The 24,502-nt window shown below is 39.5% G+C and overlaps 1 protein-coding gene and 1 pseudogene across 4 annotated transcripts in view; both read left to right on the forward strand.

The window, feature by feature from the left end:
• SH3RF2 (SH3 domain containing ring finger 2) overlaps positions 1-24,502 on the forward strand; it is a 126,062-nt gene that overhangs the window by 58,534 nt on the left and 43,026 nt on the right. For all 4 annotated transcript variants that reach the window (XM_016953989.3, XM_009449883.4, XM_016953993.3 and 1 more), the window contains exons 3-5: positions 4,974-5,243; positions 8,927-9,022; positions 18,608-18,922. In XM_016953989.3, coding sequence (XP_016809478.2) covers positions 4,974-5,243; positions 8,927-9,022; positions 18,608-18,922 — 681 coding nt within the window. The remainder of the gene's footprint in view (positions 1-4,973; positions 5,244-8,926; positions 9,023-18,607; positions 18,923-24,502) is intronic.
• Positions 2,064-2,993, forward strand: LOC107974894 (MICOS complex subunit MIC27-like; annotated as a pseudogene).

The following is a 24,502-nucleotide window of genomic DNA, read 5'->3' on the forward strand; positions in this document are numbered from 1 at the left end:
GAAGTAATCCAGGATGGGTGCGGAAGCTCTGAAACCCAGGCTCCTTCCCTATTAGGTGTGGCCCTCGTCCTCAGTATTCAAGATGGCAGCTAGAGCTCTAGGGATCATGTCTGCATTCCACATAGCAAGATGGAGGAGAGGAAAAGAAAACTCCGGAAGGATGCTTCCTAAAGGTTGCTTACTCCCACACTGGCCTGGACTTAATCACCAGAAAGGCTAAAAATGTGACCAATATTCCAGGTAGTCATGTACCCAGAAAAATGTGATATTACAATGGAAAATTGAGAGGAAGAAATATGGAGGAGAAATTATTGTTCCCTGATGTACCCAACCCCAGGGGTCTAACAGATTTGGGTCATTCCCCAGAAACCCATTCTCATCCAGCTTTTACGTGCTTATTTCTCAGGTAGGGAACACCTTCCCCAAAAAAGGTAGTTGCATAGTTTGCTTATCCTACTCAGCTTGGCTTACTTTCTAAATTCCTCTCATACCTTTTACCTCTCATCCACTAACTTCATTCATTTTCTAACTGTCCAACTTTAATAAGCAATACAATTATTTTATTATAGAAAAGTTAGAGAACACAGCTAAGCACTTAGGAAAAAAAGTGTTTTTTCAGTATTCAAAAATCTCACCACTTAGAGATAACCACTTCTAAAATATTGGCATACAGTCATCTAGCATTTTCCCTAGATAAAAATATACATGTGTATTTATAATGAAAAACTAGTCTACATAATTATTCTTAACCTCTTCTGTTACACTTAATGGTATATTATCAGTAGTGCTCAATATTATTAATTATAGAAAAACATCAATTTTAATGACTGCAAAGTTTTTCATTGTATGGGTATGGGTATATAATAATTTATTCAACCAATTCCCTGTTTATTCCACAGTATTATGTTAAACCCGCTAGCACATATATCTTTGCTCATTTGTCCACCAGTTTCCTGGGGATGAGCTGTGTTTCTGTGATTTTTTTCACCCCTGGGGTCTCCTTACTTATCTGGGGACCAGCAGAAAAGGACACCTCCACCATTCCATCAGCAAAGTAATGTTCGGTCTTATCTCTACCACTAAGCTGCTCGGAATTCTTCTTTCAAATGATCATTGCAGATTCAGGAGATCCATGAAGACCTAAATTAATGCCTCTCTATACCCCATTGCATGAATAGCAAGATTATGAACAGCAAGGCTGCTACAATGAGAGGTGATTACATAATCCCACTGCTTGGAAAACACAAAATAAAATACGACCTTAGGTGACTGAAGCACTTCCTCTTAGTCTGTTAGAACTTGCAGTTTACCCAGCAGACTTCAAGCAAGACTGGAGTGAGGCCACTTCTATGTGAAAAAAACAATTTCAATTAGTAAAAATGCATTTGACTGAAATAATTATTTAGACAACTGATTTGACAAACGATTATGCTTGAGCTGATTTTTTTTTAAAAACTGACGATTGATCTGACTAATTGTTTCTTTGTCTCAGTTGAGCTTCCTAATGATCCAAATGCTCATTTTATAAATGAATACAGTTTAAGAAAGATTAAGTAACTTAGCCATGATTACACAAAAGGAAAGAAGTAGAGCCAGAATTCAAAATCAGTATTCAGACCCAGAAAGAGTCACTGACTCCCATCTCGTAGACGTAGAGTCAAGTTCACGGCCCTGTTCCTTGGGTAGTGATTAAGAAAAGGGGTTCTAGCATCAGGTAATCTGAGTTCATGTCCCATGTCTGCCATTTCCCAGTTGTGTCATCTTATGCAAGTTAATAAACCACTCTGTGTCTCTGTCACCCTATCTTATAAATGGGGATAATGCGTGTCTATCTCCAAGGGCTGCCTAGATTAAATGAGATGATCCACATACACACTTAGCACATAGGAAGTGCTCGGTAACTAGTTATTAATGTTATGCAGGTGTCGTCTGAAAACCTTGGCCAAAAGGGTCATAGACATGGCGGTCATCAGGGTTCAGGTGTACATGTGAAGGTTTGTTACACAGGTAAACTCGTATCACGGGCATTTGTTGTACAGGTTATTTCATCACCCAGCAATGAATGAGACTTCCTGTCGCTCCTCATTCTCCCCAGCGTTTACCATTGTCAGTGTTTCAGATTTTCACCCTGCTAGTAGATGGGAAAACTGACAACCATGCCTGCAAGTCTGATACATGCATCTGTAAGTGTACATGCAACCAAAGAAGAGGAATCCAAAAAGCAGCTAGTGAAACCAGAGCAGCTCCCCGTATATATTGCACCACCGCTCCAGTCTAAATATGTTGAAGAGCAGCCTGGTCATTTACAAACGGGCTTTGCTTCCATCTACACTGCAACTGGTCATTATACTGGCTGGTGCAAGGGTGTTTATGTCTTTGTGAAAAATGGGATAATGGATACAGTACAATTTGGGAAAGATGCTTATGTCTATCTGAAGAATCCTCCTCGAGATTTTCTTTCGAAAATGGGAGTTATTACGGTTTCAGGATTGGCGGGCTTGATTTCAGCGAGAAAAGGTTTTAAGTTTAAGAAAATTACTTATCCTCTGGGACTGGCCACGTTATGAGCAACTGTTTGCTACCCAGTTCAGTCAGTAATAATTGCTAAGGTAACAGGGAAAAAGGTATATGCTACAAGCCAGCAAATTTTTGAAGCAGTTAAATCATTGTGGACAAAAAGCAGCAAAGAAAGAGTCACTCCCTAAACCTAAAGAAAAAAAATTAAGCTAGGATCCCCCGCCGAAATAGAAGTACCTGCAAAGACAACTCACATCTTGAAACGCTCAGTGCCCTTGCCAACAGAACTCAGCTCTGAAGCAAACACCAAATCAGAATCCACCTCAGGTGCTACACAGTTTATGCCTGACCCCAAGTTCATGGATCACAGGTGGTCCCACCCAGAACATATAGACAAGTATAGCACTGGAACCTGAAGTAGACTGCATAGAGAGACTACATAGAAAACTGCAAGATGTATGAAGTTGCAAATAATGATGAAAAAAATCATGTAATGGGTAACTGATACATAGAGTATTATTCAAACCAAGTTTTTCCCTTACCTCTCCAAATGTGCAATTTGATAAATTGCATAAGTGGTTAACACACAAACTGTGAATGCAATGCAAACAATATTAAATGATTGATGAGGAGACTTAGGTAGAAGTATTAGCTTGAATTTAATGAGCTTTAGGGGCCATATTTAAAAAAAAAAAAAGACATAAACTCCAGTGAGACTAAAATCTGAAAATGCATATGTGTATGTATAAAGACATACATATTTATATGTATAATCATATATTTCTGCTCTAGCTTTCCCTAATTAATGTCAGTTAAATTAGAATGGTGTGTAGAAAGATGTGTTTCCCTCTTTTTTTCCATTTCCTGGAGCTGGAATAAAATATCCATGTTTTATGGGAAAAAAAGTATTATGCAGGTATGCCCCAGAGATAGTGTAGGTTCAGTTTTGGACCACCACAATAAAGCTAATACCATAATAAAGCAAGTCAAACATTTTTTTTTATTTCCCAGTGCATATAAAAGTTGTATTTGGCTGGGCATGGTGGCTCACGCCTGTAATGCCCTTTGGGAGGCCAAGGTGGGTGGATCATGAGGTCAGGAGATCGAGACCATCCTGGCCAACATAGTGAAACCCCGTCTCCACCAAAAATACAAAAAATTAGCCAGGTGTGGTGGTGTGTGCCTGTAATCCCAGCTAGTCGGGAGGCTGAGGCAGGAGAATCACTTGAACCCGGGAGGTGGAGGTTGCAGTGAGCCGAGATCACACCACTGGACTCCAGCCTGGCAACAGAGCAAGACTCCATCTCAGAAAGAAAAGAAAACAAAAAAGTTGTGTTTACACTATGCTGTAGTCTATTAAGTGTGCAATAGCATTATGCCTAAAAAACAATATACCTAACTTAATTTAAAATAATTTATTACTAAAAAAAAACCTTAATGATGATCTGAGCCTTCAGCAAGTTGTAATCTTCTTGCTGGTGGTGGGTCTTGCCTCAATATTGATGGCTTGTTGCTTCACCTTGCATTTTTATGTTATAGAGACAGCTTCTTTTCTTAAACCTCAGACTATCTCTGCCAGCTTCAAACTTTTTTTCTGCAGCTTCCTCATCTCTCTCAGCCTTCATAGAATTAAAGAAAGTTAGGATCTTGATCTTGATTAGGCTTTGGCTTGAGGGTCTGTTGTGTCTGGTTTGATCTTCTATACAAACCAGTCAAACTTTCTCCATATCGGCAATAAGGCTGATTCACTTACTTATCATTTATGTATTCACTGCAGTAGCACTTCTGATTTCCTTCATGAACTTTTCTTTTGCATTCACAACTTGACTGTTTGTCACAAGAGGCCTAGCTTTTGGCCTATCTCAGCTTTAGTCATGCCTTCCTCATTAAGATTAATCATTTCTAGCTTTTGATTTAAAGTGAGAGATGTGAAACTCTTCCTTTCACTTGAACACTTGTAGGCAATTTTAGGGTGATTAATTGGCCTCATTTTAATATTTTTGTGTCTCAGAGAATAGGGAGGCCCAAGGAGAGGGAGAGAGATGGGAAAATGACTAGTTTGTGGAGCAGTCAGAACACAAACATTTATCGACGAAGTTTGCTGTCTTGTATGGGCAAAGTTTGTGGCGCCCCCCGAGACATTACAATAGTAACCTCAAAGATCACTGATTACAGATCACCATAGCAGATATAATAATAATGAAAAAGTTTAAAATATTTAAAGTTAATAACAGTTACCAGAATGTGACACAGAGACACAAAGTGAGCACATGGTGTTGGAAGAATGGCGCTGATAGACCTATTTAACACAGGTTGCCATAAACCTTTGATTTGTAAAAAACTCAATATTTGCAAAGCATATTAAAGCAAAGTACAATAAAAGGGGGAATGCTTGTATCTTCTGTTCCTCTAGACTCTAAGCTGAGTACATATCTTATTGGTCTGTGCCATTGCAGGTGCCTCGAGCAAAGGCCTTATGCAACTACAGAGGGCAGAATCCTGGTGACCTAAGGTTTAATAAGGGAGATATCATCCTTCTCCGGAGACAGCTTGATGAGAATTGGTACCAGGGGGAAATCAATGGCATCAGTGGGAACTTCCCAGCCAGCTCCGTGGAAGTCATCAAGCAGCTGCCCCAGCCGCCCCCGCTCTGCAGGGCCCTCTACAACTTCGACCTACGAGGCAAGGACAAGAGTGAGAACCAGGATTGCCTGACCTTCCTCAAGGTAGGATTCTGGGTGGCCACCAGAGTCACCTGGGACCACGTAGAGACCATAGCAGAACAGAGTTGCTTGTTTAATATTTGCTGATTTTAAAAAATTGTATTTTAAATATATTATATTATTGTTAATATTTATTTTATTCATAAAAATATATTTTGTGCATAAATTACGTATGTATATATGTAGTGCATATATATGTAATATGTGTGTACAATTCAAACTACATGCACGTGAAATCTCTAGAGAAATCTACGAATAAGTGATAGAAGTCTGTAAGCCTTTTTTATTGTAATTACAAAAGTATTCACTCATTCATTCATTCATTTATCCTGAAACCATTGTAGAAACATTTGAAAATACAGATAAGCAAAACAAGGAAAATATTATACCACGATATAGATACAATCACTGTCAACAGCTTGAATAACACATTTGATTTATTCATTCTATCACTTTTGAGCATTTACTCCTTGAAGGCCCTGGGAATAGGACGTGAATAAGTCACAGTCTCTGCTCTCCTGGAAGAGTAATGGGAAGCACCGATACATGGACAGAAAATTAGAAACAATTTGATAACATGCTATGTAAAACTACAGCCTCTACCTCTTTATCATGTATGTGGCAGGGTATTCTTGCAACCAAGTTATGGTTACCTAATTCTACTCATTTACATTCTATCTTGTTGTAAACATCTCATTCAAAACACTCCAGACACACACAATAACATAATCGTGCCTTTCTACATAAATAACCTCTTACAAGATATATTTTTCAAACATTAATTACCCTAAGATTTCTTGTGCCTCTCTTTTTCATTAGATGATTCCCCGCCATTTGCAAGTAATGACAGTTGTACTAAAGTCTACACTACTTTAACTATCTGTATTCAGTATTTGTTATTCCATAAACATTCACATCTCTCATAGAAACCACAGTTGGAGTTATTTTCATTCTTGACTACTCGTGATAAGTAGATCAAATGTAAGTATAAAAAGTGGCACTGCTACAATAGCTTAGGCAAGGTGTTTCGTTTTACAAAATGTTTTTATTCCACCACTACCAGAAAGGAGATTTACTTCAGGTTTTCTCAAACTAGACAACCTCTCTGCCCTCCATATTTTGAGATAATGATCTTTATTATTGCCGTGGAACCTCAGAGCGAGACTCCTAAGGAAGGTCATTCTACAGCCCAAACAGCAAAGTGTAGACCTAGACTACAGCTAGAGGAAAGTCAGTTCAATTCCACAAATATTTATTATTTACTTTGTGCCGGGCATTAGACACACAGCTGGAGGAAGACATAAGGAAGTATCATCGTCTGCCTCTCTCACCCTTTCTGGGAATTTGTAAACTGGGGCACTTACTTCACACACTCATTCATTTCTTGAGCCCATCCATGTGCCAAGCTGGCCATTGGAGATAAAGTGATGAGTCATTGTTCTTACCTACACTGAGCTGGCAATCTAGTGGAAGAAACAGACATATAAATGGGAAATTATGACAAAGAAACCGAAAGAGAGGATTTGACCCATTCTGGAAGGCTGTGAAATACACAGACTTCTAGGAAATCTCATGGTCTAAACTCAGCATATCCAAATTAAACTCAAGATCTTCCTTCCCAAAGCTGTTCTTTTCCTAGTGCTTTCTAGCTCAGTAAATTGTGTAATTTATTCAACGTCATGTATTTATTCATGCATGCATGCATTCAATAAATACTTATTGGCTGACTACTAAAAGGGAGCCACTGTGTTAGGTGCTAGGGAAAACAAAAATAAACAAAACAGACACAGGCCCTGCACACATGAAGTTTATAGTCTGATAGGGTAGACCGACATTAAAGAAATAATAACCTCCTGGCACGGTGGCTCACGCCTGCAATCCCAGCACTTTGGGAGACCGCGGCAGGCAGATCACTTGAGGTCAGGAGTTTGAGACCAGCCTGGCCAACACAGCGAAACCCCGACTCTACTAAAAATACAAAAATTAGTCAGGCGTGGTTGCGCGTGCCTGTAATCCCAGCTACTCAGGAGACTGAGGCAGGAGAATCGCTTGAACCCAGGAGGCGGAGGTTGCAGTGAGCCAAGTTGGCGCCATGGCACTCCAGCCTGGGCAACAGAGCGAGACTCCATCTAAAAATTTTAAAAAAAAGAAAGAAAGAAAGAAAGAATAACCTATAAATGCATAATTGCACATGTGTAAGAGCAGGGGCCCCCAACCCCCGGACCACCGACCAGTACCAGTCCGTGGCCTGTGAGGAAACGGGCCGCACAGCAGGCGGTGAGAGGTGGGCAAGTGAGCAAACCTTCATCTGTATTTATAGCTGCTCCCCATGGGTCGCATTACTGCCTGAGCTCCACCTTCTGTCAGATTAGTGGCAGCATTAGATTCTCATAGGAGCGTGAAACCTATTGTGAACTGCGCATGCAAGGGATCTAAATTAGGTGCTCCTTATGAGAATCTAATGCCTGATAATGTGAGGTGGAGCAGTTTTATCTTGAAACCATTCCCTATCCCCTACCCTCTATCCCCACCTCCTACCCCCTGCATCTGAGGAAAAATTGTCTTCCACAAAACCAGTCCCTGGTGCCAAAAAGGTTGGGTACCGCTGTGTAAGGGGAAGCTAAGAAAGGGTATAATGCAGTAACAGATTTAAATTTAAATCAATCCTAATTCCTGAGGACCATGGAACAGAATGTCAGAGAGATCAGAAGGTCTTTAGTGGATGAATATACAGGTTGAACTTGATGAATGGTTTATGGACAAGGAAAGGTGTTTCTAAAATGGCATTAAATTAAAAAAATCACTGTGTCCCATATGGCTTCATTTGTGTGAGGTACAGGAACAAAATAATGACAAAATAAATGTATAGTACTAGAAGTCAGAGTAGTGGTTGCCTCTTAACAGGTGGTGGAAAAGGGCACAAAGGAACCTTCTGGGTGCTGGGAGGATTCTATACCTTCATCTGAACAGGGATTTCATGGATATATTCAAATGTAAAATTTCTCAAGATTTGTGCACTTTATTGTATGCATGTGTGTATGTTTTTGGAAAAGTTTTTTAAAAATATGTATGTTTATATGTATGTATGTTTTGTCTTGATAGAAAAGAATCTGGAAAAAATGTGTTATTCAAGCTGTTGACAGTGATTGTATCTTTATTGTGGTATAATATTTTCCTTGTTTTGCTTATCTGTATTTTCAAATGTTTCTACAAATTTACATATAACCTTTTATAGTAAGAAAAATCTGAACAAAAAGTTGCTTTATGTTTGATGCATTAAAAATTGAATAGGTTCTGAAAGTCTTCATAATGAGCATAAAATTCATTTTTCTTTTTGCAAAGCTAAAAGTGCTTCTCCCTATGGCTTCCATCTTGATTTCTCCATCAAATAAATTTAAATGAAAAGCTTGGACCCTGCTGGTGATTAAAAATTAGAAACATTTCGAAGTTTTCCTATTGGATTCCATTGATTCTCCAAATTATGTCTACCCCCCTATGGTCTCAGTGACACAAACACTGCCCTTTATGGAGAAAGTTCATTCTAGCAAAAAGACTTCCCAAATAAATCAAGCACAAGCTACATTCCTGACACTTTACACCATCTGAGACTCCAAACTGATCTCTGCTGAGAGCTTTTACTGCCTGAAATTGAGAGTAAATGCTGACCATGAGACTTTCTCTTTCAGGACGATATCATCACTGTGATCAGCCGAGTGGATGAGAACTGGGCAGAAGGCAAGTTAGGAGATAAAGTAGGCATCTTCCCTATCTTGTTTGTAGAGGTACGTGAGTATCAAGTCTACATCTGATTTACGCATACACAGAAATATTCATGTGCTACGGTGATGCCTGAGAGCAATTCCTATTTGCTATGTGGCTTATTTCAGAACTAACTAAAATCTCTAAAGAAAAGATACCAGACAATAATACCCAATTCTGGCAAGAGTCTGGGGAAATGAGCCTTTTCTATTCTCCTGATGGGAATGTAAATTAGTGAAATCTCTCATATGCAAACTCAAATAAACTTATACCAAAAATATTAAAAATGTGTGCCTCCTTTGAGTCAATAAGTCCATCTGGGAGTTTATTGTAAGAAAATATTTAAATAAGTATGCAAAGATAGATGTACAAAATATTCAAAAATGTTCACCATAATGTTAGGTGATGGTATATAATTATGAAAAAAACAGAAATACTCTAAATATTCAACAATAAGGACTTCATTTTTTTAAATTGTGGTGATGAAAAAAGTGTCTCTCTATGGATAATACTATATTATCCATATATGGAGAATAATATTTATGGAGAATAATATGGAGAATAATATTTATGGAGAATAAATATATGGAGAATAATATTTAATATCATAAAGTGTTCAATATTATGGAAAGATGTATGATTCATTGTTAAGTTTTTTAAAAGTTTAATATGTATAGAGTTTCAGATTTTCTGGATAAAAGAGTTCTAAAGATCTGTTTCATAACAGTGTGAATATACTTAACACTACTGAACTGTACAATTAAAAGTGGTTCAGAAGGTAAATTTCATGTTACATGTCTTTTATCACAATAAAAAATAAGTTGGACCATATGGAACTAGCTTTATAAATATATATGTGTTTATATAAATGGATAAAGGACTAGAGAAGGATATGTACCAAAATGTTAACATTTTGTGATAACTAGATGATGAGATTCTAGATGCTTTTCATTTTCTTCTGCCAACTTGTATTTTCTAAATCTTCTGAAATTAGCATATATTTATTACTTCTGTTTTTTAAAGAAAAATCTTCTTTAAAAAAAAAGAAAGAAAACATGCTAGGCTATGTATAGCTCCAGTATTATATAACCTGTCAGTGCCTAACCTCATTAGCCATGAGCCTCACTTTAGCTTGAAGCAAGTCATTACATATTTAAAAGAGAGGTTTCATTGTTTAGCTGCATTTACTGGGTGCTTAACATGCATAAAGCATTAAAAATGAGTAGTAGAAAGCTATGAAAGAAGTAAAAGGCGTGCTGTCCACCCTGGGGATTGGAGGGTTTGAAACAGAACAGACCACAATTGAGGAGAAGCAACCAATTCTTCTAGTCATAAGAGCTAAAGCAGGTTCTGAAATGAATGGTGTACCCAGAGCATTGCACAGCTTTCAGGGTTCTCTGTACCTCCTCTACTCCATCAGTGTTGAAGGAAGGGATGGAGGAAGGGTCCAGAGAGGCTGGTCTTCTTATTGTCTCTACTAAACTCATTCCTAATTCTCATTCCTAATGCCTTTTCTCTTGCTGGGACCCCTTTCAGATACACCACCCAATTCTCTTTACCTGTTCAAATTTCACTTATTTTATAAGGCTCAGATGGAAACCTACTTTGTCCATAAAATTTCAGCAAGTAGTTAAACCCTCAATGGCTTCTTTCCTCTGAATATCTGATGAGTGTGTTAGTTGTACTTCACAGGCTTGCCTAACACAGAACAGGCACTCTGTTTAAAAAAAAAAAAAAAAAAAAGCTTAGCAAGTGAATGAATGGAAAATAATTGAGAAGGTAGTCAGAGCTCCCAGGGGAAAAAAATTTTTTTAAAGAGCAAACCATTCACTGTGACCCTGTCCTAAACATATGTTTAATTATTCACTAATTTTTCATTGAGTGCCTGCTATGCCAGGACCTGTGCCTAGTTCTAAAGACACAAGACAAACATGGGTCCCTATTCTCAGAGACTATAAATTCAGAAAGTATTCCAGTAATTGCAAGTGTGTTGAATCACGTAAAGACTGAAGTAGCCAAGTGTAGTCGCTCATGGCTGTAATCCCAACACATTGGGGGCTAAGGCAGAAGGATTGCTTGAGCCCAAGAGATTGAGACCAGCTTGAGCAACATAGTGAGACTCCCATCTCTACAGAAAATTTAAAAACTATCCAGGCATGGTGGCCCACAACGTTCCCAGCTACTCCGGAGGCTGAGGCAGGAGAATCATTTGAGCCTAGGAGGTCGTGGCTACAGTGAGCCGTGATTGTGCCACTATACTCTAGACTAGACAACAGAGCAAGACCCTATCTCAAAAAAGAAAAAAAAAAAAGACTGAAGTAGTGAAAACTATTAGGGAGTTATGATATGCAACTTACCAGGGCAGAAGGTCAGCAAATGCCACTTATGCCAAGATCTGACAGAGAGCATTTTAGATAATGGAGGTAGAATGTGCAAAAGTCCTGCAGGATGAGGAAATGTGGTGTAGCCAGGGGAAAAAGGAAGTACCAGAGCTGGAGCTTAGAGAGTGAAAGAGGAACAAAAAGTGAAGACAGGGAAGTAAATGGAAGACAGATCACAGAGGACTTCGTAAACCATCCTGTATAGTCAGGATAGGCTAGGTTATGCCGTGGCAATAAACAGCACCAAAGTCTCAGTGGCTTAACAAAGAAAATGTTATTCCTCACCTACATTCCATGTTCAGTGCAGAGTGATGAGGGGCTCTGCTCACGTAGTCACTCAGGAACCCAAACTAATAGGGTTGGGCCATCTGGTAGCTGCATCATCTAGAACATGTGGGCTTCCCAGTTTCCACAGTAGGGACACATGAAAAAGAGTGAGTTGTATCACCAACTAAATGCCTCGTTTCAGAAGTGACACTTGTCACTTCCACTCACAGCCCATTAGCCTGAACCAGTCACATAGCCTGATGTGATGTCAAGTCAGCTGAGAAGTATAAGGGAACACGTGAAACACTGGGTATCATTGCCTCTGCCATATCATAAGAAGTGTGGATTCGACCCAAAAGCCAACAGAAGCCATTGAAAGGTTTTTAAGTGACCAGGTTTGGATTTCTTAAAGACTGCCCTGGCTGCAGTGGGAGGAACGATTTGAAGAGGAGGGAGAAAAAAGCAGAAAGTAGAGTTAGGAGGCCCCTGCATTGCCCAGTTAGATGACTGTGGATTTGACCCATAGGTTCATGGAACTTTCAGCAGGTAGAATCCACAGGACTTTGGGATTGACAGAGGCAGGCATAGAGAAGAGAAGTGTTCAAGGACAGCCCCACTTCTTGATTTATGGACATAGGTCAGTGGCAGAGCCATCTGCTGGGTAGGAGCGGAAGTTAGGATGATTCAGTAAATGGTTGACTCTCCAAGGACAGACGTCAGCTGCAATTATTACCTCATTGGACCCATATGAGGTGCTTAAGTATTTATGGAAATGGTTGCCTGGTCTCCTGCATTATCTTGAGATTCTTCTTCATAAGTCTGGGCTGGGGGGGAAGGCACCAGTCATCTTATTACCCATTTCTGAAACCCATTTCCCAAAACTTCTCCATTTAATGATTATTCATTTGGATACACTTTCCTGCCACTTCACCTCTAAAATTAGTGAGTACAAGAACCATCAAGATTGTCATTAAACTAGCCAGTGCTTCATTTGTTCTCCTAATTGCTCGGAGGGGAAAAAGATAATTAAGCGGTTGCTCTAATCTGGAAACCTGATTTTCAAAAATTACCTGAAATCTAAATTGTGCTTTTTAAAGCAGCACTTAAATTTTGACTCCAGTCATTTCATTAAGACTAGCACTTGCTGAGAACTCTTTAAATAAACTTTGAATTACCAGTGCCGTGGAAAGCAATTGGAAGGAAGGGAGGCTTTCTTATGAGCATGATGTGTGTATGTGTGCATGTTTGTGTGTGTTTGGCATAAACAGGATTTTTCTTGTTAATGTATCATTTCACTTATTGAATTGCACCTGCATTAAAAGGTGATAAAACAAAGGCTGAGCCTATGCTCATTCTTATCAGGACTCCTCCAATGGAGCCTGCCTGGGTTATATGAACTTTGCTCAGCCCAATGAGCCTCAACAATATTGTTTCAAATGAGTGGGTGCAAATCTAAGAGACCTGCAATTCTTCCCCAGCAGAGCTATTAATCATGTTGGCAGAGGACAGGGCAGACGCAGAGTCTCCCGGAGCCCTGTGTCAGTGTTAATGTTAGAAAAGCTGACGGTGGTACTCACCTGGGGACAGAACAATTAGGTGGAAGCAGAAAAAATTAACTTACTTCATTATAGCCAAGAATGGCTGTATAAAGAACTTTACTCATTCAATTCAGAGTGTATATTGCCCTTTTACTGTGTGAACAATGGAGGGGCAGGTGTCCTGGGGCCTCTAAGTCATTGTTCCTAGTTCAAGCTGCCATCAGAGCTTGCCTAAACAATTTCAATAACTTCCTAATTGGTCCCCCTACTTCTGTTCTGGCACTTCTAAATAGCAGCCGAAACGAGCTTTTTATTTCTTTTTTTATTTACATACAGTAAAATTTACTCTTTTTAACATCCAGTTCTATAAATTTTAATAAGTACGTAAAATTGCTTAACCACACCACAATCAAGACATAGGAGAGTTCCAATAGTCTGCCCTGAAATTTCTCATGCTTCCCCTTTATAGTCAATTTCTTCCCCAACTCATAAGTGCTGGCAACCACCAATCTGTTTTCTGCTCCTGTAGTTTTCTTTTTCCAGAATGTCATATAAATGGAATCATACAGAATGTAGCTTTTTGAGTCTGGCTTCTTTCATTTTGCATAAAGCATTTGGGATTACTCATGCTGTTTCATGTATCAGTAGTTCATTCCTTTTTGATGCAGAGTAGTATTCCATTGTATAGATGTGCCAGAGTTTGTTCATTCACCTCGTGAAAGACATTGGAGTTGTTTTCCAGTTGTTGGCAACTATGCATAAAGCTGCTATAAACATTTGATTACTGGTTTTTGAGTGGGCACAAGTTTTCATTTCTCTTAGGTGATTACTTAGGAGTGGAATTGCTGGGTCAGATGCTAAGTATATGTTTAACTTTCTAAGACACTGCCAAACAGTAGCATGAGCTTTTAAAAGCATAAATCAGATCATATCACTCTTCTACCTAAGTCCTGCCAAAGACTTCCTATTATATGTAGAATAAAATGGAAGCTTCCCAGGCTCTTGTGATCTGGCCCCTGCCTGTCTCTGTGGCCTCTTTTATCACCTTCTCCATACATGCTCTGTTCCAGCCTTCTCTCTGTTTCTTTCTTCTGTCTTTTTCTCAAGCAAGCTGAGCTCTTTCCCTCTTTAGGACTTTCACAGTAGCTTATGGTGCCTCTTCCAGGCATATTCTTACCTCCATTTTCACATAGCTAGCTCCTTCTTGACATTTGTTGTTTCAGCTTAAATGCCACCTTCTCAGCAGATCTTCCTCGACCCCCTAATTTAAAGTGGCTGCCTCCCCCAATCACTCTCTATCACGTCAGAGCCCTTGTAACTATATTATGTTTTCTTGTCTAGTTGTTTACACGCTGGCTCTGTCATTTATAAGTCACCCCTTCCAGGCCTTGGCCTCCTGATTTTTAAAATGGACATAATAATGCTCATTCCCCTACTTAATGAGTTTTTCACAATATTATAAGCTTCTTGAAGCAAGAACCACGTCTTCTTTAAAATTTTCTTTTTAAGAACTTTATTCCTCAACAAAAGCCACATTCAATAAAATTTTCTATCTCAGCTATTTTCTTCTTTTTTTATTATTCTTTAAGTTCTAGGGTACATGTGCACAACGTGCAGGTTTGTTACATATGTATACAAGTGGCATGTTGATGTGCTGCACCCATTAACTCATCATTTACATTAGGTATATCTCCTAATGCTATCCCTCCCCACTCCCCCCACCCCACGACAGGCCCCAGTGTGTGATGTTCCCCTTCCTGTGTCCAAGTGTTCTCATTGTTCAATTCCCACCTGTGAGTGAGAATATGCGGTGTTTGGTTTTTTGTCCTTGCCATAGTTTGCTGAGAATGATGGTTTCCAGCTTCATCCATGTCCCTACAAAGGGCATGAACTCATCCTTTTTTATGGCTGCATAGTATTCCATGGTGTGTATGTGCCACATTTTCTGAATCCAGTCTATCAGTGATGGACATTTGGATTGGTTCCAAGTCTTTGCTATTGTGAATAGTGCCACAATAAACATACGTGTGCATGTGTCTTTATAATCCTTTGGGTATATACCCAGTAATGGGATGGCTGGGTCAAATGGTATTTCTAGTTCTAGATCCTTGGGGAATCGCCACACTGTCTTCCACAATGGTTGAACTAGTTTACAGTCCCACCAACAGTGTAAAAGTGTTCCTATTTCTCCCCATCCTCTCCAGCACCTGTTGTTTCCTGACTTTTTAATGATTGCCATTCTAACTGGTGTGAGATGGTATCTCATTGTGGTTTTGATTTGCATTTCTCTGATGTCCAGTGATGATGAGCATTTTTTCATGTGTCTTTTTGCTGCATAAATGTCTTCTTTTGAGAAGTGTATGTTCATATCCTTCACCCACTTGTTGATGGGGTTGTTTGTTTTTTTCTTGTAAATTTGTTTGAGTTCATTGTAGATTCTGTATATTAGCCCTTTGTCAGATGAGTAGATTGCAAAAATTGTCTCCCATTCTGTAGGTTGCCTGTTCACTCTGATGGCAGTTTCTTTCGCTGTGCAGAAGCTCTTTAGTTTAATTAGATCCCATTTGTCAATTTTGGCTTTTGTTGCCATTGCTTTTGGTGTTTTAGACATGAAGTCCTTGCCCATGCCTATATCCTCAATGGTATTGCCTAGGTTTTCTTCTAGGTCTTTTATGGTTTTAGGTCTAACATTTAAGTCTCTAATCCATCTTGAATTAATTTTTGTATAAGGTGTAAGGAAGGGATCCAGTTTCAGCTTTCTACATATGGCTAGCCAGTTTTCCCAGCACCATTTATTAAATAGGGAATCATTTCCCCATTTCTTGTTTTTGTCAGGTTTGTCAAAGATCAGATGGTTGTAGATGTGTGGTGTTACTTCTGAGGCCTCTGTTCTGTTCCATTTGTCTATATCTCTGTTTAGGTACCAGTACCATACTGTTTTGGTTACTGTAGCCTTGTAGTATAGTTTGAAGTCAGGTAGCATGCTGCCTCCAGCTTTGTTCTTTTCGCTTAGGATTGACTTGGCAGTGTGGGCTCTTTTTTGGTTCCATATGAACTTTACAGTAGTTTTTAAGAATTCTGTGAAGAAAGTCATTGGTAGCTTGATGGGGATGGCAATGAATCTATAAATTACCTTGGGCAGTATTGGCCATTTTCACAATATTGATTCTTCCTATCCATGAGCATGGAATGTTCTTCCATCTGTTTGTGTCCTCTTTTATTTTGTTGAGCAGCGGTTTGTAGTTCTCCTTGAAGAAGTCCTTCACATCTCTTGCAAGTTGGATTCCTAGGTATTTTATTCTCTTTGAAGCAATTGTGAATGGGAGTTCGCTCATGATTTGGCTCTCTGTTTGTCTGTTATTGGTGTATAAGAATGCTTGTGATTTTTGCACATTGATTTTGTATCCTGAGACTTTGCTGAAGTTGCTTATCAGCTTAAGGAGATTTTGGGCTGAGACGATGGGGTTTTCTAAATATACAATCATGTCATCTGCAAACAGGGACGATTTGACTTCCTCTTTTCCTAATTGAATACCCTTTATTTCTTTCTCCTCCCTGATTGCCCTGGCCAGAACTTCCAACACTATGTTAAATAGGAGTGGTGACAGAGGGCATCCCTGTCTTGTGCCAGTTTTTAAAGGCAATGCTTCCAGTTTTTGCCCATTCAGTATGATATTGGCTGTGGGTTTGTCATAAATAGCTCTTATTGTTTTGAGATACGTCCCATCAATACCTAATTTATTGAGAGTTTTTAGCATGAAGGGCTGTTGAATTTTGTCAAAGGCCTTTTCTGCATCTATTGAGATAATCATGTGGTTTTTGTCTTTGGTTCTGTTTATATGCTGGATTACATTTATTGATTTGCGTATGTTGAACCAGCCTTGCACTTGATGATGGTGGATAAGCTTTTTGGTGTGCTGCTGGATTTGGTTTGCCAGTATTTTATTGAGGATTTTTGCATCGATGTTCATCAGGGATATTGGTCTAAAATTCTCTTTGTTTGTTGTGTCTCTGCCAGGCTTTGGTATCAGGATGATGCTGGCCTCATAAAATGAGTTAGGGAGGATTCCCTCTTTTTCTATTGATTGGAATAGTTTCAGAAGGAATGGTACCAGCTCCTCCTTGTACCTCTGGTAGAATTCGGTTGTGAATCTGTCTCGTCCTGGACTTTTCTTGGTTGGTAGGCTATTAATTATTGCCTCAATTTCAGAGCCTGTTATTGGTCTATTCAGGGATTCAACTTCTTCCTGGTTTAGTCTTGGTTGGATTTCTAAATTAGAATGAGATACAGTTTTAGAGGGCAACTGGTAACAATTATAAAAATGAAAATTTAGGTAATCATCCTAAAATTTAAGAGTTATTGCACTAACTCTTGTTTGTCAACGTGTTTCAGATTTCCAAAGGAAATGAACCCACAGGGGCCGTCAGTGAGTAGGGTACTCAAAATATTATCATATATTGCTTGTGAGAATGGACCTATACGATGGGGAAGACAGACATAACACAGTGGTGTACTGGAGTTGGCTGGAACTAGATCACAATAGCTGGTTGTTACATTTTCAGGAATTTTCCCAGCCAGTTGTTTCGCCATTGGTGGCTTGAAAAACTCCACAAATCAGGGATTTGTTTTCTTTCTTTCTTTCTTGTTACTTTTTTTTTTGACAGCTGATTTACCAATACATCACTGACTAAGAGATATAGAACAAGGAAGAATGGTGATTACATGAACATATTTAAAGGAAGTAGTAAAAGTCAGTCTTAGCATAAGGATTCAGGGTCCTGAATGCACTTACATTCTGGCTCAAACACTTATGAAATGTATGAACTTGAGCAACTTCATTCACTCATTATTCCACAAACACTAAGCATCTACTCTTGGGTACAGGAGAGAATCATGTGTAGAAGGTCCCTGCAACCCAGATAGCTAATGGACTAGTGGGGGAAAGGCAAGTAAAGGATTGCAGTTTGGAGTGGAAAAATACAATGATTGGGAAGCACAGGGGCTGCTGGGAGCACCAGGAAGGACAAGTGGCCAACCCAGCAGGGGATTCCAGGATGGCTAAAGGAAGAGGGGAGAAGTCCACTAGGTGAAAACAGCCAGAAATGACTGGGGAAAATGGGTAAAGGAAGAATACTCTCAGCCAGGGAAGAGCATCATGGCTTATTTTTATCCCCTTTGGACCTCAGTAAAAGAGTAATACTTACCTTGCAGGAAAGTTATGAGAATGCATTAATAGAGCAAAGTCATGAGGATGCATTGATAAAAGATGGAAGCTGTTACTGTGCTCACCAAGGAATGAGCATCTGAGCCAGTGACTGAGGAGGTGGCACCTGACCTGGCTTCAGATGTACGTGGGTAGGAACTGGCTACTCACATTAGATCAGGAAGACAAACTTCTCATTGGGCCTTTTGTCTTTTCAGCCAAACCTCACCGCAAGACACCTTCTAGAGAAGAACAAAGGTCGCCAGTCATCCCGCACAAAAAACCTGTCCCTGGTGTCCTCGTCCTCCAGAGGCAACACGTCTACCCTCCGTAGGGGCCCAGGGTCCAGGAGGAAGGTGCCTGGGCAATTTTCCATCACAACAGCCTTGAACACTCTCAACCGGATGGTCCATTCTCCTTCAGGGCGCCATATGGTAGAGATCAGCACCCCAGTGCTCATCAGTTCCAGCAACCCCTCTGTGATCACCCAGCCCATGGAGAAAGCAGACGTTCCTTCCAGCTGTGTGGGACAGGTAGGGAAGAAACGCCTGGGATGAGGGCACTTTGGAGTTGGGCAAGTGATTCATACCATGTCACAACCAATATTTGATGTTTAATACTTGCTAAGCACCAAGAATGCCCTACTAGTAACTAATGCCATATGTATTCCATGTTAGAATTGTATACATTTTATTTCATCCTTGAACAGCCTGTGAGTTAGGTGTTATTACTATTATCCCCATTTTACAGTTGAGGGAACTTAGGTTTAGAGGGGTTAAACAACTTATCCAAATTCTCACGGATACTTTTCTTTCCCTTGCTGAGTGCCATGATATCGTTCCTGTCCCTTAGAGAACTTCCCTCTAAGGAGATGATGGCACCTATTTTCTCGAGAGTGTTTTGGCATCACAATCTGAGATTCAATATCCCATCCTCTGGCAATGTATTAGACATCAGATGGAAAGAAAGCAAAAGAAACAAAAAGAAACTATGGGTTATTGAATGTTCTCAGGACTGGTTACCTACATTTATAGGACCCAGTCCAAAATGAAAATACAAGTCCTTTGCTCAAAAATGATCAAGAATTTCAAGATGGGAACAGCAGAGCATTAAACCAAGCAAAGAGCCCTGTGTGGCTATGCAAGGCACAAACCGGTGACGCCAGCCCTGGGTGTTTCCAGATGGAGTACCTAATAAGATAATGCATGTAAAGTGACTAGCACCATGATACCCACCATATACTAAGCATCCAATAAGTGTCGCCTCTTAATACTATTGTTAACCCTGGGCACTGTGTTGCCAACTGAAGACGCCTAGGGGTGGTCGTGGCAATCCAGAAGCTGAAGTATTTCTAGCAGCATATGGCTATTTAGGTTGAAGGGTACTTTAAAAGATGAAGGAGTGGAGGTATGAGGCAAAGTAATTAAGAAGAGCTGCATGTTGGGTATTCAGCTGAAAACACTCTTTGAGACCATGCAGGTGGCAACTTGAAAGGACAAAACTCAACTTGTACTGATGTGTTTTTTCTTTTTTTTAAGGAGCTGTAAATTTTGTTTTTAAACATGAATTTCTACCTTGGGATTAAAAGGCTTAATTGGACTCTAATCCCTTTTTAACAAGACAAGGAGGAAAGAGAAAGTCAAGGGCTCCTCAAAGACCTGTGTGCTATTCTGAAAGGAAAACAGTCACCTCCTACAACACTTCATATCTTATACCACTGTCTGGGTTGCTAAGAAGTTGGCTGCTCATGTAATTCTGCCCACCAACTGCACCACATGCATGCACACACACATACACACTTTCTCTTTCTCCTCCATTTCACTCCCCTTGCTTTAACAAAAACTATAAAACTTTCTACATACACACTGCACTTCTTTACAAGTACATATTAATAGATGCTTTATGCCCAAAGTTCTCCTTCACACACACACACACACACTCTAAAATGGGAGCCTTGTGACTCACAATTAAGCCAAAGAGTCACAGAATTTTTTGAAACGATTCTTTATATATAGTCATAGATATATAAAGTGCAGCCCACACTCAGTGGAAATAAGCTAGCTCACTCAGCTCTAAGTTGGCTTCGCAAAAGATTTAACTAAGAGTCATTTTCTGTGTGCTTTTAAAATTCTTATTCTGGGCATTTATGTCATCTACGGAGGCTGGACTAGAGTGGGAGAAGCTTAGTAGGATTCAAAACAAGTATTATTCCTTCGTAGTTTTCACAAATAGTGAGAATTCCACAGTATGGCATTGCATTCACACATCCGATGACCAGGGAACTACTTCACAGCAGCCTTTTCTCCATTCAGATGGCTGTGGATTATAAGTATTTCTACATGTTTGTCCAAAGGTTGTAAAAACACACTCGAAATGGCCCACTTATGACTTATATCTAATGATGAGCAGAAAGTTGAACAAATGGCAAGTTCTTCCCTTTTCTCTAACATTCTTGAGAGCTGTGGTTGGGTCTGGCTCATCACACTCCCCCTACCTTCCCCACTCCAGCAACCCACATGGTGCCTAGACCCTAGCAGGTGCTCAATAAATCAAGGAATCAAGACTTTTAACGTAAATATCTGGGCAGGTGGTGGTGACATATACTTAGGGAAGACTTGAGAAAGAATTAATTTCCTAAAGAAAGATTACAGATTAGTGTAAATCTTCCAGCCAATAAACATCTGTTGAATGCTTACAATGTGCTAGTAACCATAGTGAGTACTGGAGATTCTACTACCAAAGCAAGAAGAGTAATATAACCTCAAACTTTACTGAAACTAATATGAGACGGATGGATCTATAAGTAGGTAGGTAGGTAGATGGATAGATGGATGGATGGATGGATGGATGGATGGATGGATGGATGGATGGATAGATGATTGATACATAGATAAATAGATAGATAGATAAATAGATACAGTGATATCCTCTGATAGAAAAGTCTCCTTTTACTCTCAGTCTCCTAAGCCTCCCCTCCATTCTAAAACTGTAATAAGAGCCTTTGTAGGGGAGGTATTATCAACACTTTATAGCAAGGTAATTAAGGCCCCAAAAGAAAAATGATTAAGCCAAGTTCGTGTAATTTAGTAAAGAGTCTGGATTGAATTTAGAATTGTCTAATTCTAGAACATAAGCTCTTGTCACTACACTATGCTGTCAACCAAGACCACATTAGGCAACATTCTGCCAATGTAGTTTATCCTGGATGTCTGCAGCCTCCCTTTTCTTGGTTGTCTTCACTTGACTCCTTTTGAATGCTAAGGCCTTCCAGCATTTTCTTCTCCACCCACCCCCTCAGTAAAGAATTTGTCCTAAGTCTTTTGCACCTGAAAAAGGCTTCCATTTACTATCACTTTGTTTCTTTATGAACTACCAGTTGTGTCCAAACATTGTGTATGGTGCTGATGGCACCAAGAATAAGCTGCTGCCTCATTCTCCTCCTGTGGTAGAGACAAGTCTTGGATTGTCCCTCAAGTCTCAAACCCCGAGGGGTAGCATTTTCTTCCTTTTCATAATGAGAAGCCAGAGCCAGGAATATTTTTTCCCCTTTGTCATTGTGTCTTTCTACCTGTGGGAAACCACTTGAAACTTCTGGGTAGAGCATCAGGAAATGACCTCACAGATGAACTGCAACTACGGACTAAAAACAATGGCACTCGAAAACAATTCAGGATTAGACCTGAAGATACTGAGTAAGTTCTGTGGAAAACTGCAGTGGAGGAAGTTAAGTGGGTGGATTGAAACCAATGCAGTTGGCCTCTGGGAGAGTCCTGGAGACAAAGAAAATCAACTGCACATGACACAAGTTAGAAAGAAGTCCTTCAGAAATGCCTCTTTGGGGAAAGTCACATGTGCAGGGCCCTCCCTGGAGATTCTAAAATTGACTTGGTTCAGGATGTGGAGCCTGCTCGCCCTCTGCCTCCCACACTCACAGAGCAGTGAAGCATTCTTGTTTTCCTAAGAGGTTCTGCTCCTCAATATGCCTTCTTTCTCCCCTTCCCCTCCCCCTCCCCATCGCTGTCCCACTGCCAATCCTTCAGCCCTACTCCTTAAGCCTCCCTCCTTCTGTATCACAGATCCAGGGTAGCAGAACTGCTATGCAACTAGAAAGCTCTTTTTCCCTCACCTCCTACATTCAGCTAATCAGTAAGCTCATTGTGCCACCTAAATAGTTATTGCTGTTGCCCATTCCATTTCACTGCCTTAGTTTGGGTCCTCATCTCTTGCCTAGACTATTGCTCCAGCCTCCTCACTGGCCTCCTAGAGCCCACACTCAATCACTTTGCCTCACCCTGCCCAATCCCTCCCAACCCCATCCATACTTCCAGTCTTGGCTTCATAGTGACCTCTTGCAAACCCAAATCCCTTCAGCCACTTCTCTTCCCCAAACCATTAATGGATCCCATTATTGAGTGATCACAAAAAGCCAGAAACTATAGTAAGTGATTTACAAACATATGACTGTCCTCAAAACTGTTCAGAGTAGGTATTGGTATGCTCATTTTACCAAACGGGAAAACTCTGGGAGTGAAAGATTAGGTATTTTTCTTAGTCTTTTTTTAATTTTAATTTTTTCATTTCAGTAGCTTTAGGGGTACAAGTGGTTTTTGGTTACATGGATGAATTGTATAGTGGTGAAGTCTGAGATTTTAATGTACCCATCACCGGAGTAGCCTCCATTGTATCCAATAGATAATTTTTCTTCCCTTAACCACCCTCACCCTCCCTCTCTTCTTTGAGTCTCCCATTTCCATTATACCACTCTGTATGCCTTTTCATACCCATAGTTTATCTCCCACTTAGTGAGAACATGCAATATTGGTTTTCCATTCCTGAGTTATTTCACTTAGGATTATAGCCTCCAGTTCCATCCAAGTTGTTGCACAAGATATTATTTTATTCTTTTTTATGGCTGAGTAGTATTCCATGGTATATGTATGTATGTATGTATATCTATATATCTATATATAGATATATACACACCCACACACACACACACCACATTTTCTTTATCCACTCAACAGTTGATTCCGTATCTTTGCAATTGTGAATTGTGTTGTGATAAACATATGCATGCAGTTGTCTTTTTGTTATAATGACTTCTTGTCCTTTGGGTAGATGCCCAGTAGTGGGATCAAATGGTAGATCTACTTTTAGTTCTTTGAGAGAGCTCCATACTGTTTTCTATAGAGGTTATACTAATTTAAATTTCCACCAGCAGTGTTTAAGCGCTCCCTTTTCACCACATCCATGCCAACATCGACTGTTTTTTTACTGTTTAATAACGGTCATTCTGACTTGGATAAGGTGGTATCTTATTGTGGTTTTAACTTGCATTTCCCTGATAATTAGTGATATTGAGCATTTTTTATATGTTTGTTGGCTGCTTATATATCTTGTGTATCTTCTTTAGCCCACTTTTTAATGGGATTGTTTGCTTTTTTCTTACTGATTTGAGTTCCTTGTAGATTCTGGATATTAGTCCTTTGTCAAATGCATAGTTTGCAAATATTTTCTTCTATTCTGTAGGTTTCTGTTTACTCTGATGATTATTTCTTCTGCTGTGCAGAAGCTTTTTATTTTACTTAGGTTTCATTTATTTATTTTTGTCTTTGTTGCATTTGCTTTTGTGGTCTTAGTCATAAATTCTTTGCCTAGGCCCATGTCCAGAAGAGTTTTTCTAGGTTTTCTTCTAGATTTTTTATGGTTTCGGGTCTTAGATTTAAGTCTTTAATCCATCTTGAGTTAACTTTGGTATATGGTGAGAGGTAAGGATTCAGTTTCATTCTTCTGCATGTGGCTATTCCGTTTTCTCAACACCATTTATTAAATAGGATGTCCTTTCCCCAGTTTAGGTTTTTGGGTGCTTTGTCAAAAATCATTTGTTTAAAAGTGTTTGGCTTTATTTCTGGGTTCTCTATTCTATTCCATTGGTCTATGTGCCTACTTTTATACCAGTACCATGCTATTGTGGTTACTATAGACTTGTAATATAATTTGAAGTCAGGTAATGTGATGCCTCCAGATTTTTTCTTTTTGTTTAGAATTGCTTTGACTATTTGGGCTCTTTTTTGGTTCTATATGAATTTTAGGATTGCTTCTGTGAAAAATGA

Source organism: Pan troglodytes, chromosome 4, assembly GCF_028858775.2.
Source record: "Pan troglodytes isolate AG18354 chromosome 4, NHGRI_mPanTro3-v2.0_pri, whole genome shotgun sequence".
Taxonomy (NCBI): Eukaryota; Metazoa; Chordata; class Mammalia; order Primates; family Hominidae; genus Pan; species Pan troglodytes.